Raw genomic sequence first — 25,360 nt, 5'->3', positions numbered from 1 at the left:
ACTCTTGCCGGGACAGACTTTCAGGGAACCACCAGTGAAGACAAGTGGCAGAGCACTGCACTCTTGCAGAGACAGACGTTTGAACCACCAGCGAAGACAAGTGGCAGAGCACTGCACTCTTGCCGGGACAGACTTTCAGGGAACCACCAGTGAAGACAAGTGGCAGAGCACTGCACTCTTGCAGAGACAGACGTTTGAACCACCAGCGAAGACAAGTGGCAGAGCAATGCACTCTTGCTGGGACAGACTTTCAGGGAACTACCAGTGAAGACAAGTGGCAGAGCACTGCACTCTTGCCAGGACAGCCTTTCAGTGAACCACCAGTGAAGACAAGTGGCAGAGCACTGCACTCTTGCAGAGACAGACTTTCAGGGAACCACCAGTGAAGACAAGTGGCAGAGCACTGCACTCTTGCAGAGACAGACGTTTGGTGAACCACCAGCGAAGACAAGTGGCAGAGCACTGCACTCTTGCCAGGACAGCCTTTCAGTGAACCACCAGTGAAGACAAGTGGCAGAGCACTGCACTCTTGCAGAGACAGACTTTCAGGGAACCACCAGTGAAGACAAGTGGCAGAGCACTGCACTCTTGCAGAGACAGACGTTTGGTGAACCACCAGCGAAGACAAGTGGCAGAGCACTGCACTCTTGCCGGGACAGACTTTCAGGGAACCACCAGTGAAGACAAGTGGCAGAGCACTGCACTCTTGCAGAGACAGACGTTTGAACCACCAGCGAAGACAAGTGGCAGAGCAATGCACTCTTGCTGGGACAGACTTTCAGGGAACCACCAGTGAAGACAAGTGGCAGAGCACTGCACTCTTGCTGGGACAGACGTTTGGTGAACCACCAGTGAAGACAAGTGGCAGAGCACTGCACTCTTGCAGAGACAGACGTTTGGTGAACACCAGTGAAGACAAGTGGCAGAGTGTGCCACCATAACACAGCATCTTCCTATCAGACGCAGGAGGGTATCAGTCTGTCGTTCAGTGTTGCACTGCAGGAATAAGAATGCACTCCCAGGCTGCTGCTACAGAGCAGTGGTACACGTTGCCTGTCAGCTCTGTGTGATTGTCTTCTGTGAAGTTAGGTCATTGAATTTGGTGTTAACTTACCATTCAGAAGTATACATTTTAAACATTTGTACCTCTTTCCACGTTGTGTTGTGTTCTGTTGTTTGAAGGGTTGTGTATTTTAGAATTCTTCAGTGGTGCCAACAATCTATGTTTTGTATTTTCCTGTGATTTCAGCATTATTTTGGAAACTTTTTGGTCACAGAATGTTGGCAAGTATGACGTGGCACGCCGCTCGCTGAGGGCTGCAGATACTCCCCACTGACCTTTACACTGGGTTAAAGTGGCACGAGCGGCGGTGGCACAGAGGGCTGAGGGGAAGCCATCGTGCAGGGGGTTGTGTGTAACAGTCCCCACGTGTAATCAGCAAGCGTTGCAAGACAGTGGCGGTGCGCGCGTGAACTCCCCCCATGCCCCCTCCTTCCCACATACGCACGCTGCTGCAGGGGCCTGGCGCTCCCGGAGGAGAGAGGTCGGTGAACCTGTCGGGGAGGTGCCTCGGCGCTGGAGTGGGTGTGGAAGTCACTCCTGCTCCTAGCCCGCGTCCTCCTTCACAGCTCACTTTATCGGCTGAGATGCGCACTGTCCGTGCGTGTGTGCGCAACCTCGGCTCCGGGGTGCAAGTTTAGTCCTGTAACTCCTCAGAGAGTCGCGCAGCCCGTGCTCCCCCCACCCCCCACCCAGCCCCCAGTCCCTCTGCACTCGGACAGTACCCCCACCCCGGGCGCCGTGCGCGCACGCCGGCATGTACTCCCTGCTCTTCACGGGGCTGGCGGGGCTCCTGCTCCTCCTGCCCCTGCTGCTCAGCCGCCTTTCCCCCTACCTCCTGCAGGACGTGAGGGCCTTCGTCACGCTCTTTCGCTTCAGCCTGCGCGTACGCGCCCTGTCCAAGCGCAAGCCCCCCATGACCATACTGGACATCTTCCTGCAGCAGGTGCGCAAGACCCCGGAGAAGCCCTTCGTGCTCTACCTGGACCAGACCATCACCTACGCCGAGATGGAGCGCAGGAGCAACCGCGTGGCCTGGGCCCTGCAGAAGCACGCCGGCCTGAAGGAGGGCGACTGCGCGGCACTCTTCCTACCCAACGGGCCGGCCTACGTCTGGCTCTGGCTGGGGCTGTCCAAGCTGGGCTGCTCCGTGGCCTGCCTGAACTACAACATCCGCGGCGCGTCGCTGCTGCACTGCTTCTTCTGCAGCCGAGCCAAGGTCCTTATCGCGGACGCAGGTGAGCACCTGATGCCCGAGGCTTGCGCGCCTTATCTCTTTTGCACCCACGCCTTGAGCGCTGCCAACGGCTTGCGATGTTGCCACCCACTTCCTTTCTCAACAAACCCAGAAACAGCCAATTCACCCTGGATCGGGGCGGCAGGAAAGAGTAAACAAGCAGCACGACCAGCATCGGGTCTCTGATACAGTGCGCCATTTCACCCTGCCTCTGGCGCACGACGTGGCATACACAACGCACGCATACACACTGTGTGCACCACCCAAGGCGTGACACACTGGGGGGGGGGGCGATTCATGGAATATTTATCCGGTTCAAAGTGACTTTGCACTGCCCACACAAACCCTGGGTCATGGAACCGTGCAACGTGTATTTTTGCGGTGCAAAGTCCGGGCAAAGTCAGCGCTTAGTCTTTTTTGCAGTTCAAAATGCACTTTGCACTGCAAAAATGCACTTTGCACAGTTCCATGAATTAGGGTTTGTTTTGGCAGTGCAAAGTCGCTTTTTCCGCAGTGAAAATTCACTTTGAACCAGGCTAATATTGCATGCATCGGGGCCACTGTGTCCTAGCAAGTGCACACGATGACCACAAACCTACCGCCCTGCTGTCCAAGTTCTCATATGTAAACACTCTTTGATGCAGTTCCTTACTGCCGCGGTGGTCTCCCAGTGACTAGCACTGTTCACGGGTTAGTGGATTGTTGCCGCCCCCCACGCAGGGGGGTGGACAGACCAGAGTTGCAACCTGCTAGGAGGGGGATGGGTAAAGCAGGAGAGCAGAATTGCAGCAAACATAGACAGCGAACATGTATTATTTATTCACAAGACCTGGGCAGGAGAAGCGCGTGCGGGTTCTTTAAGCTTTGGCCTCAAAGGTGCTGACCTCAGCCAAGCTGTGTGTAAGCCAGTATTGGGGTGTAACATGTTAGAGGTGACGACTGTAGCTGGGGCGGTAGAATATTGGTACACGAATAGCAAGTAGGCACCGGTAGGTGCATGGCGCCGTGATGCGCCAGAGATGGGCTCAAGCGCCTTGATGCCTTAAGGATCCGTCGTGCATGGGAAGGGGGGATGGCGGAGTGGAAAGGAGAGCGCAGCAGGGGGGAAGTGGAAAAGGGAAGGGAAAGTAGCAGGTGCTGGAAGGGCCGAAGATCAGCAGCCAGACCCATTTGGCCACCTTTGGGGAACCGGGTGGTCTTTGTCGGAGTGGTCTTGTATGCTGCACTGAATCACAGAAGCAGAATACACCCCCGCCCCCCATTCCTTTAGCCAGATGCTAATCTAGTCATAGTTTTAACTTTGAACTCTGGGTCTTGCTGTCCCAGATTTCCCCACCATAAACCCGAGTGCCAGAATTCAGAGTGAAAACCAGGACTGGACTAGCATCGCCTGCCCGCAATGTGGCACGCTGGCATGCCCGAAGAGAAGGCTCTGTGTGGAGGATTTCCAAGTGTGCAGAACATAGGAAGGCATGACACACATCGGAACCAAAAGTGAAGAATGTGGGATTCAGAAACAGGCGCATTTGCTCCAAAACAGATGCACGGGTTATGCCCCTTTGTTCAGGCAGGCAGGATAAAGGGTGCTTTGGGGGCGGGGGCACTTGAAATCCCCTCACCACCCCTTTTGAAGCACAGCAGGATTGTGTTAACACCTGTGGAAATACGAATGAATTTGTTCCAAACTGGCCTCTCAGGCTAGACACTTTGCCAGTATCTGAAGAAATGTGAAATGTTTATCAGGGAAGTGGATCTACTTGGAATCCTCCCGAAGCCCTTTTAAAAAACACAGGCATGTTTGCATTCACACATGTGAAACAACAAATCTGTTTCAATCCTGACTCCCAAACCAAGAGCTCCCCCCGCCCACCAGCATCGGGAGAGATAGTACGTTAAGTGGCCTCCAGAAAGTGCGCGCATCCTATTGGTGTGGCCTTGAAGTCAGTCTTGACTGATTATCCATCATGCAATCAAGCAGCACGCTGCATAATATGGGCAAATGTAACAGCAGAGGTCAATGGACAGGGTGATATATAGCCTAGGCTCCGTCGATGCTTGGATGAGAGAGTGCCCAGTGTGGCTACCACCTGTGGCCCACTCTAGGCCACGTCCAATACGCCCGCCACCTTACCTGTGCCATTCTGTAGAGCTTTTCCGAAACCCAGCCTCCCCACCACCCAATAGTGGCACCCTACTAGATTGCCCTCACGTTCCTCGTGGCCGTGATGCACTTTTTCAGGGGCTGGGCCCATGCAGAGACTCTGATTTGAGAGCCACTAGAACTGCAGGCACTATCGGTTTTACAATGCCCCCTAACTTTCCCTTCCCTGGTCTAGAGTCTGTCTCTAGAGTCTGTCTCTGGCGTGAAACAGGGGCGGGGGCCTTCACTGGTGCCCAGCCTTCCCCTGGACCCTTGCAGGGGGGTGGGGGGGGGGCTCTCTTGGCGTGAACATGTGTGCAAATGTGTCAAACTATGTGGGAGTTTTTTTTAGAAACGTATTCATTTTTGGCCCTTTTAGAAAACAATACTATGGAATAATAAAGCCTTCATCAATTTTTGGTTGGTTACATTACTTTTTTTTTTTTTTAAACGACAATTTTGAGAGTGGATGAATGGTTTCACATTTTATGTTTCCAAAAGTAACATTAAACTGGTAGTGGCAACCGCAACCCATCCGGCACACCAACCCTGGACTCTAGTTATAAACTGAAGTATCATCTCTGCTTAATATTTCTGCAATCAAATCCCCTTGTTGTCGGCAGAATGTTGATAACTTTCTAGAAATGGAACACAACCCTCCTACAATTCTGCTGACTAGCTCTTTACAATACATTCTTCTGAACTTTCAGAAAATGTGTTGCCTGGTTGGCATTGGCTAGGTCTCTCTGTACATATGCGATTTATTGGTGTATTCATGTGTGTAATCTTTGACTGAAGAGTTGTACAGAAGCCAGAGCTAATGCTTTTGAAACCATAAAATCACACCTACAAGAGCTGTGCTATGCAAGTTGCGGGTGCATTAGCCGCGTGGGCACGACGTGCCCTCCATGTGGCATGGGATGGCTCGTTGTCTTCTCCTGCCTTCCCTTAATGAATAGCATTAATGTTATGGTGGGTTTCAATAGTGCAAGATCAAACCCTTATCTGTAATGCAGGCCTAGCAAATTCCTAAACATCCCACTAGAGCCGCAGGGCGAGTTGCTTAGTTTACCTATTCGACCTAAGTGAAATGCACCCAACCCCACCGGTGACAACATATTTACCAGTGCTTTCTGTAAAATTGAAGCACTTGTGTGATCTGGCACCTGTATATATCCGGTATTGCCCAAATTGATCGGGGAGAATTGACCTTTGGGAGAATTGACCGAATTTCAATGGTCCTAATTGACCTTTTGCACAATTGTACATTTATGCAAATATATAGGGTTGGTTTTTGTTAATTACATTATTTAAAATGAATGGGTGGGGGGTTGCAGGGGGTTTTGGTTTGGGTGGGGAGTTGCGCGTGGTTGCCACCCGCATATATGTCAAAATTGACCTTTGAAATTCGGTCAATTCTCCCGCGAGCAATTCTCATTCGGTCAATTCGTATACAAGCGTATATCCGACCCTAATAAAATCAAATAAATAAAATGGTGCATGCCACCATAAGCACTTTTAATATTTGGTTCAATGCTGCCCCCCCCCCCCACAAAGGACAGCCATGCACAGTGACTCTTTCATTTCCCATTTACTGCAAACGTCAAATAGGTTACACGCAACCCCGTACTCGCCATCAAGGTCGCGTGCCACACAAATGGTACTCGCCTTTCATATAACCTCCTCGCCAATACGAGTGAGCTAGTAGATTTTGCAAGTCTTCCAATGTAATAGTAGAAAAGGTATTTCTGTTAACACGCCTCCTCGCCACCTAGCAGCAGTCCTTGGATGCTCACCTCTGGCCACAGAGCAATGCACTTCGAGTAGGCCCATTCACCCAAAAGCTTGCATTTTAGATCCATGTGAATAATTGCCATTGTTTTATAGGGCAGTGATGTTTTACACATGGCTTCCTTTATTACCACACGACAAATTGTTACTCTGCAGCACACCCGGCCTTGCCTTAATACCATCCACCAGCTCACAGCAATTAGTCTGGGAGTGCTGCAGACTGAGTATGCAGCAAATCACAGAACGAAGACTCGGAGGCCATTGAGCCGTGTCAGTACACTGATGAATGTGTTCTGTGACGCGACGTCTAGTGGGGCTGGATGCATTCTGGGTCATGTAGTCCAGTGGTGACATCCGAGTGAGGTGGGTGCATTCTGTGACTGGTAGTCTTCTAGAGGAGTCAGGTGAGGTGTATTCTGGCTCATGTTGTCTTGCACGGGGAGATGCAGTGCTCCTTCTGTGCTATGCAGTCACCTGCGGCGGACTGCCTGAGGGAATCTGTACATATTGGGGGATAGTGTTCTGCACGTGCTGTGTGGGGGCTCTGGGGTTAATGCACATGTGGTCTTGTAGTAGAATCTGCATGGTAGGGGTGCATGCATGGGCATGTAACTGCCCAGGCACCTTTATTCCCATGGAGACCACGTGTATTCTCAAATGCACTGCTTGCCGGCTAGCACGTGACTACATTTGGATTGAGGAAGACAGTGAAGGTTTTGTGACAGCTAGTTTTTATAAACAGAAGGGGTGCCTGATTAAGGTCCCTGGTCCTTCAGGCGTTATACAGTAATCAATTTAAATAGGACCAACGGAACCTACGTAGGTCTATGTGAGTAGGAGCACATGGACGGAATCATCCGACAATTTGAGAGAGGACTTTTTTCATTGTGTTAATAGAATTGGAGGCTGATTAATATGAGGCCATGAAGACATATATGCCATTGATTTGGTTGATAAAGAAGCAAAAAGTTGAATGAATGAATGAATGGTAGGAGTGAATCAGTATAAGTGGAATTTGTAGATATTTTGTACGTTTTATGAGTATTTTATATGAATTTTGATATGAAAATAAAAGTTTTTACAACTGATAATTGAGCATTTATTGGTATTTATAAACAGATAAATGTGTTGAGTGGCTATTCCCAGTTCCGCTGGTCCAATTTATATTGATTTGTGACAGCTAGTACTGGTGAGGAATCTATACTTTGTGGGACACCGCGGGTTATGGAAGCCTCCTTTTTATCGCACCTACTGAACCCCCTCAGTTCAGTGTAAGGTATACATGTTCTTTCCATACAATACCCGACGTCTACTTTCTTGTAACTATAATCACCTCCACTCCACGCAGGCTTGATGGGCCGTTATTGGCCTAAATCAAATGAGGGCCTTATTACAGGGACGTCATGTCACCAAAATGCCAGGGGTAGCGGAAGTGACATCAGATGACCCTTGACTTCTGATGATATCACAGGAAGTGATGTCATTTGACTCCACCCCGAAGTGACATCACAGGCAGCGATGGAACACAACCTTTCACCCCTTGACAAAACTGGAAGTGGCATCACATAGCAATGTTTCTAAGTACACTTCGAAAAATATGGTTACGATATCACTGTAAAGTGATATATATTTATACAAATGGATCACCATATGTATCATTAATATCAGCGCGTATAGGCCCATATTACCAAATTAATGTGACTGCAAGCAGACGTCCAAGGCCAAACGATAACGATGTGTTACTATGTAACACTTATGCTTAAGTACTTCATATAGAACAAATATACATACAATATCACCCAACCTGTGTTGGCACTAATTTATCAAACTCAGCAGGATGAAAGGCTGAGTTGACCTTACCAGGAGTCAAACCTGCAACCTGCATATCACACACACATTGCAGCAGAGAATGTTTAACCCACTGAGCTATCTTACCAGCTATAGCTAGCAGAAAACCAGCCACTCCAGAAACAAAGAGCCACAAGCTGCTGGCCACAGCCCAGGAGCCTCAGTTTAATAAAAAGAAAAAAGAAAAAAAGGTACTTTTTTTTAAGGTGTAGCAAGGGAGACCACAGGGGTAGCAAGGGAGACCTCAGGTGTCGCAGGTGCGACCCCTGGCATCCCCTAAATGACATCCCTGGACCTTAATGCCAGGCCTTGGTGGGGCGCTGAGTAGGTAGGTGCTCCGGGGCTCAGCCACCCCTTCAGAAAATGCCATCTGCGTAAGAGTCCCTATACTTTCAATGGGACCAGAAATCTGTGACCTCGGGCCTTGGTGATGTATTTTTTGTTTTTTGTTTTTTGTTTTATATTTAAACCAATTTATTAAATATTAACAGAAGAAATCAGTGTAACAAAGAGATACAATAGACAATTAGCCATACAATAATAATGAAAAATATATTGAGAAAAAAAAAATTTAATAATAAAATTCAGTAAAAAAAACCAAAAAATATATATATATTTAAAAAATAATAATAATAAAACTAATAATAAATAAATAAATAAAAGGGGGCAGAAAATAATGTTCATGTCTTTTGCTTCTTGGTTTGTTGCTATGCCAAAGTTTTCTAGAAGGTTGTTTTCAGGTCAATGTTATGAATTGCTATTGATTTTTGACTTTTGGGCCTTGGTGATGTTACTGGCCCTGATGTCTGCAAAGGGGTGATTATTGCTATTTGCACCCACGGTTTCAAAACCAGGGGGCTACTAATGCATGTGTTTAAATGAATCAGCCACACGCTACAACCCGTTAGTAGAAATAAATACTCACCCAATAACTCCTGAACCCATATGCATGCATCACAGTACTTAGCCGAAACCTACCCTTACCCAGAATAATTTGGCTCACACATTGTTTGTCAAGTGTTGGCAATAAAAGGCCGTAGGTTTTTATTGTACAGATATGGTTATGCCAATAACAATAATCACATATCATAAGATAATACACAATACTTTTGGGCACCGGGTCTTGGTGTTACCCCTCTGGCCCGTGCCCGCCTTCTTATGTCCCACGACTTGTTGTGGACACCATGCAGTGTCCTGTACTTCTTTTACTTTGTTCTTCTCCCGTTTTTTGTAGGGTGGGAGGGTTTTGTGGTAAAGAAGCAAAGGTTTGGAAGGCACTGAGTCAACAGTGCACCTCCTGTGTGTTTGGGTCCCTGTTCAGGGTCCACAAACTAGTTGTGTTTTCCCAGAGCGTGCCGCTCTGTATTTATAAGACCCAGGGGAGCCCTGGGTCTTTGATATGTATAGTAGTGGGGGCTGTTATGTGTCAGCCCCCGGCCGGATAGCCGACTGTCTGGCCCCCCGGGGGAGGCAGGTCTTTCAACCTGATCCCTGTTGGCTTCCTTGGATGCTTAGCACCTAGCTGCATGAAGGAAGGGTGAGGTGATTGCTCACACCTCACCCTTTCTCAGCATTGTGCTTGGCAGACTGCGTGTCTCTATGACAGGGGGAGGAGGAGAGGAGCAGAGAGGGGGGGGGGTTGTGCTGCCCCTCTCCAGGCCTGCTGATGGTAACAGCAGTTACCCTGCCTCGCTTTGTGAGGCACTACAGCATTGCCCATATATGGCAGCCATGCAAATGGAACACGGGGCTCCCCGTGAACCTCCTTTTCATTTCCATGGCAGCCCTGGAGCTTTGGTGTAATGGCGTGGCGGCCTGGGAAACCAGCAGGGATGTAGGAGGGTTTAGTGGATGGGAAGTGGCGGACTGGGGGCAGTGTAGGCAGGTGGGAAGATGGTGGGGCAGGTGTGAGCAGATTGCTACAGACTCAGGCAGGATTGGGTAATTCATCCTGGCTTTGAAGCAACATGATTGACTGCTGCATCTGCCCTGGTGCTAATTAAGAATATTTTTTAGCAAATTACAGTTCATCAAAAATATTGCATACACATATTGGCAAATGAACACATTAACATGTGTATGCGTACCCTCTCTGTACAAGTAGTGCATTTATTTAAATACAACTATCTCTGTAGATCTTGGTGTATGCGTTAATTAGCAGAAAATATGTAAAGTCTACCAGGGACGCAACTTCACTAAATTTTCAGGGGTAGCGGAAGTGACATCACACCCCGCCCTAAGTGACATCACAGGAAATGTCATGTCACCCGCCCTAAGTGACATCACAGGAAATGATGTCATGTCACCCGCCCTAAGTGACATCACAGGAAGTGATGTCATTTGACCCCACCCCCACGTGACATCACAGGAAGTGGCATCCTAAGGCATTATCCCTCAGTACACTAAGAAAAATATGGTTACAATATCAATGTAATATGACACACATTTAATACAAGAATGAATCATCCTATGTAGCAGTGTGTCAAGGCCCATATTAACACGGAAGTGCATGAACCCAAATGATAAATCCCCTCTTTATGTGGATCTGCCCTGTTATTTCAACATGACTACAGAGCAAAATCACATTCTGGGAGGAGAGGGCGGATGGGCGGGTGTAGGGATAAGTGAAAGCCAGGATAGAAAGGGAGAGAGGGAGAATATTTCACCAGAGAACAAGTGTTCTTATACAGTTGCTCTTCCTCCACTGTTCTGATCATAAAACTTAAAATGTAGTTTCTTACCAGATTGACCCCATTTTCTTCTGATTCGAAAAGTTACCTTCAGGCTTACCTCTCAGTAAGACGTGTTGCAGTTGTTTCATGGACTCATTATTCCTGCGCAAAACAGCCAGACATCTCCGATATTCATCTCTTTCAGAACCTACAGCTTAGTTTAAAATGGTTTCATTAGCGCATTGGCAAACACTGCTACCTGATCATCCTCCTGTATCTATTGAAAGTGCTTAGGAACACAACGTTTCAAGTGCTTATACATTTCTAGTATCACACTCTCAGACTTTCAAACAAGTCTATTTCTTTTGTTTCATGTACACATCCAACCATAAAAGGGCTGCAGAATTGTAGTGTGTTACAAAACCTGATTACCAACATTGAACACCTGTTATTCCACTTGTGGGGAGCATATGCATTACCATTCTAGTGCTGCATCTTTACCCAAAATCTGAAAAGGGGAGTACTTGCACTCCAGTTTTCTGATTAAAAGCATTCCATCCAGAACCAGCAAAGTCACCAAAAATCTTAGAGAGTGGCTGTCGCTGACTGACTGTACTGGTTGTTAGGCCCAGCCAATCACAACATACCTACCTATTAGAGTACCACGCAGCATGCCCACACCGGTTTTCTGATTAAAAGCACACACGTTCAGCTATTGTTGACTTTACCCTATGGACAACAGGTATCCCCCATCTGCAAGAGGACCCCCTGCCCCCATGTGCTGATGGCAGAGATATGCTATCCCACAGTGGCTGGGGGGGTCATATTGGGAACAGGCACAGTGCCACCTGATATCATGGGGTGCACAAGTCTGCGGTTAGGCACTTGTGCACTTCACCCCCCCAGCGAATGCTGTGGACCGGAGCTGCACAGCGCTGGCCCCCTTGACTGCAACAAAATACATTCTGCTACAAGAGCAGGGGCTCTGTGTGCAACCAACCTACTCGTACGCTTTACTTTTACTTTCTTTCAACAATAAATCAAGCAAACTTTACTTTTTAGCATATCAAGCGATTAGACCTTATGGGTATGAACACATCTTCAAAGCGTGCTTTATTGTGTTGCTCGCTTTAACTGTCACAGATTTGTAAGGTGACTGCTGGCCTTTCAGTTGGAAATTCACCATCAAGCATAAGAAAGGCTACGTTGCCTGCTGATGTCAAAAGAAACTTGTTGTTGAGTTCATTTCGGCACTGGCGCTGCAGACCCAGGGGCGCAGCCTGTGTGTCTCAGGGGGGCTGTGACTCTGGGAAACGCGCAGTGCTTGATCATCGGAGCCGGTGGTGACCAACAGAAGAAAGTGTGGAGTTGATACTTACGCTTTCCTTTTAATTAACTCAGTTCGTTTTATCTTACCAACACAAGCTCTTTTGTCTGAATAGAGCTGTATGGTGATAATCAGCCTTTGATTGTTATTTTGCTGCAGGTGCATAGACAAACTGTGTCAAAAAGCCTCTTAGGAATGTTAAACACCTAAAATTCAAAGGCACGTAATAAAGCAGTGCGGGGTTGCATTTGACCCCCATAGGAGTAATGATACATATTGTGCATATGGTACCCTTTGGGGCAGGAGTCATAATAATCAGAAGCTGCACCCCTGTTGAGCCCATTCACTTCCTGGCCCCTTTTACAGTATTTCAGGTGCAGCTGTGCATGCCATACCCCTCACAACAGCCGTGCGCACGCTGCATTCAACACCTGACGCGGCACGCCTTAATTTGCTCCACACATTAAAAATATATATATTGTATTAGGGCATTCCATAGGGGTCGAGCTCGAGCGCTCAAGGTCTCATAGGTGACTTGCTTTTCTTCCATACCACTTATTCTACCTACGCCCACCCCTTCCTGCACTTCTGGCTGCGTGTTTTTGCAGCTACATAACCCTTCTATATGCCTGCTCTTCCAACACTGCGTACAATTAATCCAGTCCGCTCTCCATTCCATTCATTGTGGCTGGGTACAAAGCCCTAGGCTTCAGATGCTTTACACTTCAACTCCCAGCAGACCTAGTCCTGCGAGTTGTGGTCCTAAACAGCTGGAGGGTGGCATGACGAGTAACCACGATGGCGGCCGGCGCTCGCCTAAATAGCATTCTAGAATAATACTAATAATAATACGTTTATTGTGAACTAGTTCAAATCTGAACTTTACACAAACAATACAAATGCGTGTAATAACGTAGTACAAACATACATACAATCAAGACATTAAATATGAAATATAAGAATTATGTAAAAATATGTAAAAATGAAATAGAATAAAATTCAATGACAATACAGTACAAGGATAATACCATACAGAGGTTGATATGTGGCACCTCCATACATATCGTGTGTACCCCAACACACAAGGTACCTGACACAAATAAGCACATACCACTGAACAACCAAGGAACAGTCGCACCAATCGTAATGGTCAGGCCATCAACTTCAGGCCTAAGGTCGGATTCCTGAAGAACCGCTCAGTCTCCACTAAGGTCGGCTGGTTGGGTAGTAAGCATTTGACTTTAACCCAGACCCTATATAGCGCCAGCTGTGTCCTAATTGAGTCCGAATTTAAACAATAATCCCAAAAGGACTCTCCCTTGATGGTCTCATAGCATTCTGCAACCAGTGCTCACACGTTAAAATCCCAGCACAGACGTTCAGAGTTGCCTTATTTTTTCTGAGATTCCTTTGTCATCGTCCCAGTTGGTACTCCTCCCCCTTTGCTAGGATCAGTGGGTCCAGGGGCCACCCAACGGCAGTAGACCAGTGCCTGAACAATGTAGACAACACCCCCTAGTGTTTACAAGGTTTGCTGATACATGCAACTAGAGATGCCAGCAAGGTCGCTAGGTCTGGTGGGTGCAACCTTGTCAAATGTGGACCACCACTCTCAGCCTCTCCAACAGTACCTCGCACCACGCCTGCAAGCATCAGTAAATACAAACCACATTTGGGCTTCCCCTTGCCTCCATCGCCACACCTTCCAGTTGTTAACGGGACTGCCATAGGTTCAGCTGCAGCCCATGCATTATTCAGGACACAGTCCACCCAGTGCTCCAGCCAGCACTCCTCCGCAATCCACAGGTATATGCTTTTCAGTGTGAATCCAGGGTGATGGCATATTCACCCAAAATCAGGGTTGGGGCACTACATCAGAGGCCTCATTCTACACATACCTTCAAAAGTCCTGGCTCGGTCCCCAATGGCACAGATGGGCAGGAACCGCAAGGGGTCACCACCTCGCCCAGGCAATGGCAAGCACGGAGGATCGCTGCCACAGCACGGGCGTCGATTCCACCCGATCACCCCAGCCATGGAGCAAAAGTATGGCGCAAGCGGCAGCTCGATCAAGAACGCCAGTCTGCTCTAAGAGTTTGGGGGTCCCAGTGGAGGAGCTGGGCTGCACAGACTGATCTCAGGAAAGCTCCCAGCGGTGGGCACATGTATGCACCACTCCAGGCGGCCGCGCCGCGCTACTTTCCCAGACCACATGGCTTGGTCTGCACCCTAAAATATTCTGCGATCAAAGGATCAGATCCACTCAAATTTGGTGAACATGCTCCAGACACCTCCGACACATGCAAGCTGATTTTCAGCCCTAGATTTCCCTCCGCGCCGGTGCAGAGACTCAGACTCATTCCATAATGCAATAGCAGCACATACCACCACAGCCCTTAAATTCAGGGAGCACTGGCATTGTTGCGCTATACGATTATTGCCATTTCTCCACCTGGCTTTTCCAGTCAGCACGTTTCGCTCCATGGAATGATGCCACTTTATCCCACGTACTTATGTAGCATCTCAAGGCAAAACTTAGTAGGGGTGGGGTGGTTGTGTTCAGATACATTTAAATTGAAATAAAGCCAATACTCAAACACATCCTATTGATGATTGCAAAGGCGTATCTGAGCACCGTCCTCTTCACTGGTGGGCCTGGGCCGGCCTTGACCCTATCAGCTTTTGTCCCAGGAAGTTGGAACAAGAACTTGGCACTACAGCACGTCGTGGTGCAGTCTGTGTGTGTTTGTGTGTGCACCTTTTAACCCAGCGCTGGGTTAACAGGTGCACACACACACACAGTGTTGCAGTTAAATAAAGCAGTAGAGGCGAGGGGCCGGCACAGAGGCACACACGCTGCTGTTCTGCTGCTCCATGCCCCGACGGCTTTACTCTGAGCCTCAAGGTCCTGTTGAGAGGATCCCGCCTCGTGGGGGGAAAAGGCGGCACGTCCTTCTCTGAGTCCCTGTCCTCTCCTTAATTTATGATTAACGTCGTCTCAGTGGCAAAGTTCAGTTGCAGGACTGATGTCGGCGGTGCGTGGGCTCAAGGCTGGCTGTGACACACGTGCAGAAAGAAAACTGAGCCCAGTAACTTGCGTGCCACCGCCGTTTCTCCACTCATTGGCGCGCTGTGAGGAATTACACTCGGGAGACAGGCGAATGCTGAAAGAATATTTATTTTCTTTAGTAAGGCAGTAGTTTTCTTTAAGTAAAATAAAATAAACAAGTCCTTCCGGTTTGCTTCACCAGTGTCTTGGCTTCCCAGAGTATGTTGGCCTTAGTCCCAACTTGGTTCTATCGCTTAGTATCCGGATAGGCCCACCACTCCGATTCTCCCTCCTCTCTCTTCTCCGTATCCTGTGAAAAGAGAACAACCCATCAGACGGCTTGGCACGCTTTTATCATAACAGATGGGTTCAGGCCCCCAGCAATCATTGAGCGTCCAGCCCAGTCCACTTCCAATTGGCTCTTGAGGCTTTATCCCGCCTCCCTTAAAGGACGCCGTCCCGGCTTGCTGCCATTCCCGTCCTTGTAATGTATGACACTCGCGTCGGTCACGTGTCCGTGGCCACAGCGAGTATGGGCATGGCTGGATGCTGGGAGTTTTCCTCCAGCTACGGGTAGCCCCGGGATCGCCACGAGGAGCACGGCGGTGATGGGTTTAGCCTGAGTCTCTGCACTTTGAACCTAAAGTGCATTGAGAATGCTTTTTCAGGTATGGAGCAGCCATGTTAAAACTTTTAGATGTCCAGACAAAGTGATCCACAAAATATTTATATTGGACTAAGGATTCTCTTAGTTTGGCCACATATATCTGAACAATTGTCTTTTACCCAATTTTGGCGTGGATCCCAGTACATCTAAGGATATACCGATTTCTTCTAATATTTTTGCACAACCAGACGCCCAGTCTACGAACACCTTACAACCGCCCTTATTCCATACTGAGCTCGTAGATTGATGCAGTCGGTGGGTACAACATACTTGTGAACAACTGTAGCTTCCCCCAGTCAATCATAATTTGAATTGGCAGCTATCCTAGTTCATGGAGTATCCCCACGAACGGAACTGACTGTGGTAGACAGAGGAGCTCTCGCCAGATTAAACCTTTTCATTTGAACCAATCCGTTCGTCTACTCGTAGTTTGGGCTCTGTATATCGGTTTCGGGATCATTTGCTGTTTGTACAATTTTAAAACCGGGAGGATCGAAAATCTCCCGAATTTAGCATCAAATAGGTGTAATTTAACCGAGCTCACAGGAAATTAGCCTGGACTGATCATTCTCTTATCTCCTCTCACTCTTCTGAACACCCGCAAAGACCTGCTCTCAGATCTTGTCTCTAACTCTCCTTCTGTACTCATTCTTCTCAACCTCTCTTCTGCCTTTGATACGGTAAACCACAACATCCGTATCTCCCATCTCCGTGATACCCTTGGCATCAGAGATCAGGCCCCAGTGCGGCTTGATTCCTTTCTCTCCGACCGTCCGCCCCAGGTGGACCTTGAGTCCTTTCTCTTCCTGATCACTTTCTCTACTTGTGGTGTACCCCAAGGATCTAACCTATCCCCCTGGTTCTTCAATGTCTACATGACCCCTCTGGCCCACAGGATCTCTTTCTTCACCCCTAACTTTCAGTGTTATGCGGATGACACGCAGCTCTCTTTCAGGCTACCCTCGGCCTCCTCCGCCTCCTCGCTCATTCCTGTATGTCCACAATTCAGTCTTGTTGTGCTGCTAATAATCTCTGCCTGCTCCTGCTTTCCCACTTTCACTCTGGCCGGCCTCCCTTGGCCCTTTGCCCCCACCTGCCAGTGAGGCAATAAATCTGGGGGTCATCCTCGACTCCACTCTCTCCTTCTCTTCTTGCATCTCCAGAAAGTCCCACTACCAGCTGCACTGCCTCAGAGGTATTCTATCTTTTCTCACTTCCCCCCCAAAGGTTCACCGTCTCCAGAGCCCTGGTTCGCTCTAGGCTGGACTAATGCAACAGCCTCTTTCTCAATCTTCCTACTTCTACTCTCCATCCACTACAGCTCATCCAGAACAGAACCGCAAGACTTATCGTTGGCCTAAAGCCCAGGGACCGCAACTCTCAGGTGCTGAAATCCCTCCACTGGCTCCCCGTGGCTGCAAGTATCAAGTTCAAAACCCTCTGCATTGTGCACAAGTGCGGTGCCTGCACTATCTATAACACTCTCTTCCTAAATACTCTCCCTCTAGAGCCCTCCGTTCGCCCTCCTCCAACTCTTTGTAGGTGAGCTGTTTTCCAAAACAGAGATTTGGGGGTAGATCTTCATCCTCTGAAGGCGCCTCCCTTTGGAACAGCCTCCCTGCCTCTCACCACCTTGAGCCGGCGTTCCTTAAGTTTTGGAAATCCTCCCTCTTCTCTTCCTCTTTCTCTCTCCCTCTCCCCTGCTAACCTCCTTTCCTTTCTCTCCTGCTTCCCTCCTCCCTCTCTCCCTAACTGTTTATTTTCTGCTGACTGGTCACCTTGTGCACCTCCAGAGCCCCACCGGTCCCAGGCACCCCTGCAAGTTTTTATACTTGCCTCCGGGCCTCTGCACTATGCTCCGCACGACTGCCCTTTCAATACACGTTCCATGAGTGGGGTACCACTCTGCACTTAACCCATGGCCCTGTTGACTGGGCCCACCAGTCCCCCACCCCCACTCCCGTCTGCACACTTGCATGACCTATATGTACTAGGCCGAGTAAGTTTGTTTGTCTGCCCGCCCTTTGTTTCCCCTCCCCTCATGCACTTGCACTAGGAGAAATGCTGTCCGGCCTAGTTAGCTAGTTATTTTTCTGTTCCATCATTTGAAAAAATCAAGGCCTAAGAATGACTACAGTATTCTCTTACTCACATCCCGCCTTGAAGTGCTTTGACGCACTTCACTTGTGTATGAGCACTGTACAAATAAACAATTACGTTTACATTACAATTACTTGCATATCTATTGCCAGACTATTCTACAAATAACATTGCATGTTGGAGCAAAACTAAAGATCCAATGGGAAAAAGTGTGATCTGAAGCATACAAAATCCCAAACTCTGAAAAACTCGTAAAACCTGTGGTGACAGCCAAGTCTCTCCATTTGACTCATCTGTATAACTATGGTCAAATCATTCTACCAAATTGCCTCCTGTTTCATGAGATATTGACATTTGGATCATTGAGAAGTGATTCTGCTGGGTGTGCACTGCATAACATGCCTCACTCATGCAAGGTTTACTGCATTCTGGCATTGCCTCCATGTATAATAATTATTTATAGAGTAAACTCCATAGACTGAATTGCCCCTTAGATTGCTCATAGCACCATCTCGTGTGAGACTTAGTTCTCTCCTAACAGGAAAGTGAACTTCATTATGTTATTTGGTTTTATACAGCACTCCACTGCCATTTGCATTGTCTCATGGCGCTGTGAGTGTTGAACAGGAGGGGGCCGGATTGGGTTTGATTTAGGAGGGATGGTGGGGCAAGATGGCTTGGTTGTGTTTTGTGCATGCAGGTCAGAAGTAGCTAGGCTCCATGTGCAGGTGTGTTTGTGTCAAAACCACTTGACACAAAGGGGAGACTTTTGTGTGTTTACACCCAGTGAGAGGGTGTCTTGGTTCAAATTGAGTAATACAACACGTTTGTAGGAAAGGTGCAGTCAGTGGCTTAAATTGATGCATTCAGCAGTCCAAATAACCGGCCACTCCTACTGCAGCCCCAACACATCATTAACCAAATCAAATAATTCCACAGCATCAGCCAGTTCGCCATCCGCTGTTTAAGACTGCACACATTATTCAGCAGTCAATGGCTTAGTCAGTATGCATATTGTTATGGCGTGGAAAGTAGCATTGGCGAATGTGGGGAGCAGGCAGTGGAGGTGGAACTTCGCCCGTCTGCTGCATTCAGACGCTATTTGTTGGGTTTATTTACTTTATTAAATATACTTTATGTAGTAGGATAGTCATGGAATAGAATGTTAAGTATCTTCTGAACTCGCTGGTTCCATTTATATGTTTTTCTTTAGATAAGCTCTGAGTTGCATTATGATATCATACCATTCATGTTTAGAGTGTTGTCCTTCATGTATTATTCTAAAAGGAGTCAGTTGGAGCCTCTGGGGGCAGTGCCTGCTGTCGTGAGATCTCTGACTTATTAAATACTCAAACGCGCCTCTGTTGTTTGATCCTTATTCTTAACATTGTCGACGAGGATTTATTTCACACGGACCCACCTCGAGGCCTCGTCAGGACCTTCTGCTTGCCGCCCAGTTCCATGGTGTCTCTGGATCGCTTTGGTCCCCGCTCCTTCCTGCGTGCACGACAGCAGGCGAAGGAGCAGGAAGGTGGGGGAGAGCAGCGGATCCCTCTGGAGCGGCCAGGCAAGTTGAGGGACAGTCGTTCAAAGTTGGGGGGGAGGCGGTGCGCACTGCGGTGCCCGTCCTGAAGTTCCCTGCAAGGGAAGCACAACTGTGCTCAGCTCGAGCCGTGCGCGAGCGGCATCTCATGGACCATAATATCACAAGACACTTTAGTGAACAATTTAAAGAAGAGTGATGCAATAATTTGTCCCACTGATATTAGGGCTTGCGGTTATGGTGAATCTGCAATAGAGATCCTGGGGGAATTTCCTGCAAAAGTACTCTACAAAGAGAGGGAATGCCTACCCAACATCTTGGTAGCCAAGAAGGGTGCCTCTTTGTTGGGCTGGGAGGAACAAAGAAGTTTGGGCGTGAGAGTACAGGCAAGTGCGCCCAACCCAGTAACTATTGCAGAAATTGAGGATGTCTGGACCAGGGAATTTCCTGAAGTATTTTCTGAAAGATTAGGGAAACTTAAGGATTTTGAACATCACATAAAGCTCAAGAATGATGCACCACCTGTAGTGCACAAAGTGAGACAAGTGCCACTGAACATGAGGAGTCAACTTCGAGATGAATTGGATGACCTTATTAGCAAAGGTGTGATCGAACCAGTGACAGCCTCTGAATGGTTGTCCCCAATTGTACTAGTGGCCAATACTAACGGGAAGTTGAGGTTATGTGTTAACTTGCGCAGCTTAAATCAAAGTATATTTGTTGAGAGGCATCCACTTCCAAACATTTCAGAGACTCTTTCTACATTAGGTGAACCAAAGATGTTTTCCGTCATTGACCTCTCAGCAGCTTATCATCAGGTTCCATTATCCTGAGAGTCTCAACACTTTACCGCCTTCATCACCCCTGAGGGTATTTTTAAATACGGTCGCATGCCGTTTGGGCTGGCTTCGGCTGCGTCTGTATTTCAGAGGGTGATGGAAGAGGTACTTATGGGTTTGAAAAAAGTCACGGTTTTCCAGGATGACATTTTGGTGTTTGCCCATAATGAAAATGAACACAATGAAATGCTAAGGGCTGTTCTGAACAGACTCAGGGAAGCTGGATTAACTGTTCAAAGGAATAAGTGTAAAATTGCTGTAAAGGAAGTGGAATATTTAGGCCACAAAATATCCAGTGATGGTATTTCTCCAAAGAAATCTCTTGTTGAAAGTATCAGTAGTGCTCCCCAGCCACAGGACAAAGAGCAATTGCATTTGTTTATGGGGCTGGCAGAGTACTACCATAAGTTTGTCAGTGGTTTTGCCACAAATTTCCTCTCCGTTGAGAGACTTTCTGTAGAAGGGTGTGAAGTATGATTGGTCAAGTGAATGTTAAGAGGCTTTTCAAAAGATCAAAGAGTGTATTATACAAGTGCCCTCCTTGGGGGGTTCTGTTGCAGGCAGGAAAACAGTGTTGGCTGCGTTATCTCAGTATGATGCTGGGAAGGTTGAACATATTATTGCTTTTGCATCTAGACCGTTAAGGGGGGGCGGAGGAAAATTATTCTGTTATAGAGAGAGAAGTGTTGGCAGTCTTGTGGGCTATTGCACATTTTAAATTTTATCTCTGGGGTCAAACTTCTACAGTGAGAACAGATCATAAACCGTTGGTCCAGCTATTGGGTAGTGTGGAATGGACCAAGGGATCTCCCAGGATATCAAGATGGATGATAGAGCTATTAGCCTACGATTTCAAGGTTGTGTATATACCTGGCAAGGAGAATGTTGTAGCGGATTGCCTGTCTAGGCTACCTGTGGAAGGTAAAGATGCCGGTGAGGTAATTGTAGAGCAAGGACGGAGCATTTCGGAAATTGAGTATGAGGCTATAAGTAAGGATGAATGGGAAGGTGCTGATGGTGAAGATGTTGTGTTGACACAAGTTAGAACATGGACAAAAACAGGGTGGCCTCACAGGAATCTCATTGAAAAGAAATTTGACTGTTACTATGGGATAAAGGATGAGTTAAATCTGTCGGAGGATGGTTCCAAACTCAGGAAAGGTAGTAAAGTTGTTCCCCCCCGTAACATCAGGCCTCAATTAGTGGGCATAGCACATCAAGGACATTTAGTCATGGGAGGCACTAAGAGATATCTTCGACAATCCTTTTGGTGGCCAAGAGTTGACAGTGATGTTGAGGGGTGTGTAAAGAACTGTAGGGAGTGTGAGAGAAGTGATAAGAACAAAGTTGTTAGAGAAGAACCGATAAGACCTGTAAGTGTGCCCAATGAACCTTGGAAAAAAAGTTGCTGTAGATTTGGTGGGCCCACTGCAGAATTTGGCCGATGATTTCAAGTACTTGGTTGTTCTAATTGATTACCACTCAAAGTGGATTGAGTGGACGGCGATTCGCGAAGCCACCACCTCAGAAATTATTTTTTTTTTTGAGGAAGTATTTTATAGAGAGGGCTTCCCTACGGAACTGATTTCTGATAATGGTGTTCAGTTCTGTTCTGATAAAATGTTGGCTTTTCTCAAGAAATTTGGTATAAAACATTCTAGGACAGCTCTTTACCACCCCAGGGCCAATGGTCTGGTGGAGAGGGCAAATAGGTTCGTGAAAGGGGGTTTACAGCTGGCCATGGCAGTGGGTTTGAACTGGCAGAAGGTGTTGAGAGAAATTATTTCGAATTATTGCACTACTCCACACACTGTTACTAAGATTTCTCCATTCATGTCTCTCAAGGGTAGGCAACTGGGTACGAACCTCTGCTCAGGTTAGCTAAACTTAGCAAGGAGTGTAAATGTGGATAGAGATAAGATCATGACACTCATTAGAGAAGCACAAAACGAATACAAGGAGAGGTTTGATGTAGAAAATTAATCCAGAGAGATAACCTGGAAGGAGGGAGATCTGGTCTATGTCAAGAATCACAGGTTGTCTCCCAAATGCATAGAGAGTAAGTTCATTGGCCCAAAGAAGATTGCTGTAGTGAGAGGTAATGTAGTCATCATGGAAGGGGGAGAGTGTTGGTCCATGTCGACATTAGTAAGGTGTAACAATAATGGTGAAGCAGAGGACCGTGAAACAAGTGAAAATAGCAATGACAATGAGCAGTTGTGTGGCTTAGGATTGAGTAATGATGTACAAAAGGATAGTAACATGGATGCAAACTCAGAGAGAATAAGAAACAAACCCCTCTGGTTGAAACACTACTATCTTGAGTAATCCTGTCAACATTGTAAGGGAGATGTGTTGGGTTTGTTTACTTTATTAAATAACTTTATGTAGTAGGATAGTTATGAAATAGAATGTTAAGTATGTTCTGAACTCGCTGGTTCCATTTATGTTTTTCTTTAGATAAGCTCTGAGTTGCATTATGATATCATGCCATTCGTGTTGAGTGTTTTCCTTCATGTATGATTCTAAAAGGAGTCAGTTGGAGTCTGCCGCTGAGGGCAGTGCCTGCTGTCGTGAGATCTCTGACTTATTAAATACTCAAGCGTGCCTCTGTTGTTTGAGCCTTATTCTTAACACCATTTCCCTAGATTGTTTACAGATATTCTATTCCAGAAGATGTGTTTTATCTAAGATTCCTAAGTATTTGAATCCATCTTTTGCCCTGTGAAATGTATGATTTGGAAAACAGTTTCTAAAACATGCTATTGCAATTGGAAAAACGTATTTTTAAGCAGTCTTCCGAGAGTTAATTGCTGCTGCAAATGTGTTCCTGGTGTAATGCAAATGTCAACCAAGTGTGTCTTCAGGCACTTGATTTATAAGCAAAATAGGTGTCCACACAGTTTCCGTGCACTGAAGACCTGCGAAAAACAAACATTTGCAAAGGCAGCCGTTTTGGTTTGTTTGTGGATGCTAGAAGGGCATTTGGCAGGGTGTCACATAAAAATCCCGGGTATTCACGTAATTTTCCCGATTTTTGTTTCTTATGGCCAGGTAAGTACCCTTATGGCAGGGCCTGAACAAGTCATATCCCACACCTGTGCAAAAGTCAATACTGTTGACTTTGCCTTTGCTTTTTGGTTTTAGCTTGTCGCTGTAAGAGAAAATGTGTACGTTCCGGTGTGGGTTCCTTGCTTGCTGTGCCTAGGGAATCAAGCTGCAGCTCACTGATTGGGTCCAAAATGATGCTACGTGAAATTGGCAAGGCTAGGATGGTGAGTAAACTAGATATCTTCATAGTGTTTGAGCATTTCTGCTGCAGTCTGCCTCTGAGGTGAGTTTGTTTCAAATTGGCTCGTGTGCCGCAGCATCATTTTGCCATCGGATTGGTTTTGTTTGCATTCAAGCACTCCACAGTGCTGAGTTCCCTCTCCCCGCCCCCCTTTCCCCCCATTGCCATTGTGATTGGACCTCTGGACCCAATTTAGTTTCCACCCAGGGTCTAGGCTTGCAGGCACAGCTGCGCAAGTCTTTCTGCTGTGGTCTGCATCTGGGGTGAGTTTCTTTCAACTTGGCTTGTGTGACGCAGCATAATTTTGCCATTGGATTGGCTTTGTTTGTATTCACATGCTCCACAGCGCTGAGTCCTCTCTCTCTCTGCTCCCCTTCTGGTTCTCCCCTATCCCCACCTCCCTTTGCGCCCACCGTCATTGTGATTGGCCTCTGGACTGAGTGTAGTTTACACAGAGGGTCTAGGCTTGCAGGCACACCTGTGCAAGCATTTCTGATGCAGTATGCATCTGGGGTGATTTCGTTTCAACATGGCGTGTGTGTCGCAGCATAATTTTGCCATTGTGTTAGTTTTGTTTGAATTCACATGCTCCACAGCACTGAATCCCCTCTCCTCAGTCCCATTCTCGGTTCTCCCTTCCGCCTACCTCCCTTCCCGCCCACCGCCTTTGTGATTGGGCCTCTGGAGCCCTTTTAAGTACTCTACTCTGGACAACCTCTTTCCCGGCAGCCACTGCTAAGGGCCAAAAGGCAAAGAGCAGCCCCTGAAGAAGCAGCTCCAGTCCATGTTTGCCTGTGTTTGCCTGGGTAGGGAGTACAGCATTACTGTATTCCTGTAAAGCCCTGCCGCTCTTACTACCTACTATAAAATAGCCCACCTTTGTTAATCTTGCATTTATTTGGGATACATTTTGCTCTCCTCCTTTACTGCTGTGTTTCAAATCTAGGTGTATTTCCCACTAGTGCTGTGTTCCAATTCTAGATGTTTTGCCATTACTGTTGTGTTTTAATTCTAGATGTTCTCCCACTACTGCTGTGCTGCAATCCTAGGTGTTTCCTCATTACTGCTGTGTTTCAAATCTAGGTGTGTTTCCTACTGCTGCTGTTTTCCAATTCTAAGGGTTTCCCCACTGCTGCTGTGTATCTATTCTAGGCATTATCCCACTACTGCTGTGTTGCAAATCTAAGGGTTTCCCCTCTACTACTGTGCTCCAATTCTAGGTGTTGCCCTATTACTACTGTGTCTCAAATCTAGGTGTTGTTTTCCACTACGGCTGTGTTCCAATCCTAGGTGTTTCCCCCACTACTGCTGTGTTTCAAATCTAGGTGTTTCCCCGCCACTGCTGCGTCTCCAATGTAGGTATTTCCCCACCACTGCTGTATCCCAATCTAGGGGTTTGTCCACTATTCGTGTGCTCCAATTCTAGGTGTTCCCCACTACTTCCGTGTTTCAAATCTAGGTGCTTTTTCCCACTGCTGCTTTGCCCCAATTCTAGGGGTTCTTCCCTATTCTGACGTGTTCCAATTTTAGGTGTTTCCCTATTACTGATGTGTTCCAAATCTAATTCAAAGTGTTGTCCCATTACTGCTATGTTTCAAATATAGGTGTTTCTAGTTGTTCGTTCCTGTGTGTTAAATTCAGATCCTTCCTTTTGGGCTTCAATTCTAAAATTTGAATTTATTTTCACAACTAAGACAATTCCACCATCTTGGCTCCTATTGATAATCATTCCCATCTATTTAAAGTGCAATCCATCCAATCCGGCCAATTATAGGCCCATTGCCCTCATGGACTC

The 25,360-nt window shown here is 47.2% G+C and overlaps 1 protein-coding gene across 1 annotated transcript in view; it reads left to right on the top strand.

Annotated features, from left to right (window-relative positions):
• Positions 1–1,625: 1,625 nt before the first annotated feature.
• The window catches only part of SLC27A2 (solute carrier family 27 member 2), a 385,293-nt gene continuing 361,558 nt past the window's right edge, over positions 1,626–25,360 (top strand). The window contains exon 1 of the mRNA XM_069624975.1: positions 1,626–2,298. Within this exon, the coding sequence (XP_069481076.1) occupies positions 1,818–2,298 (481 nt within the window). The 5' untranslated portion in view covers positions 1,626–1,817. The remainder of the gene's footprint in view (positions 2,299–25,360) is intronic.

This window comes from Ambystoma mexicanum, chromosome 11 (assembly GCF_040938575.1).
Source record: "Ambystoma mexicanum isolate Mex_15411 chromosome 11, UKY_AmexF1_1, whole genome shotgun sequence".
NCBI lineage: Eukaryota > Metazoa > Chordata > Amphibia > Caudata > Ambystomatidae > Ambystoma > Ambystoma mexicanum.
Note: the sequence above shows the minus strand (reverse complement) of the source record. Positions and strands in the feature narration are given on the sequence as shown.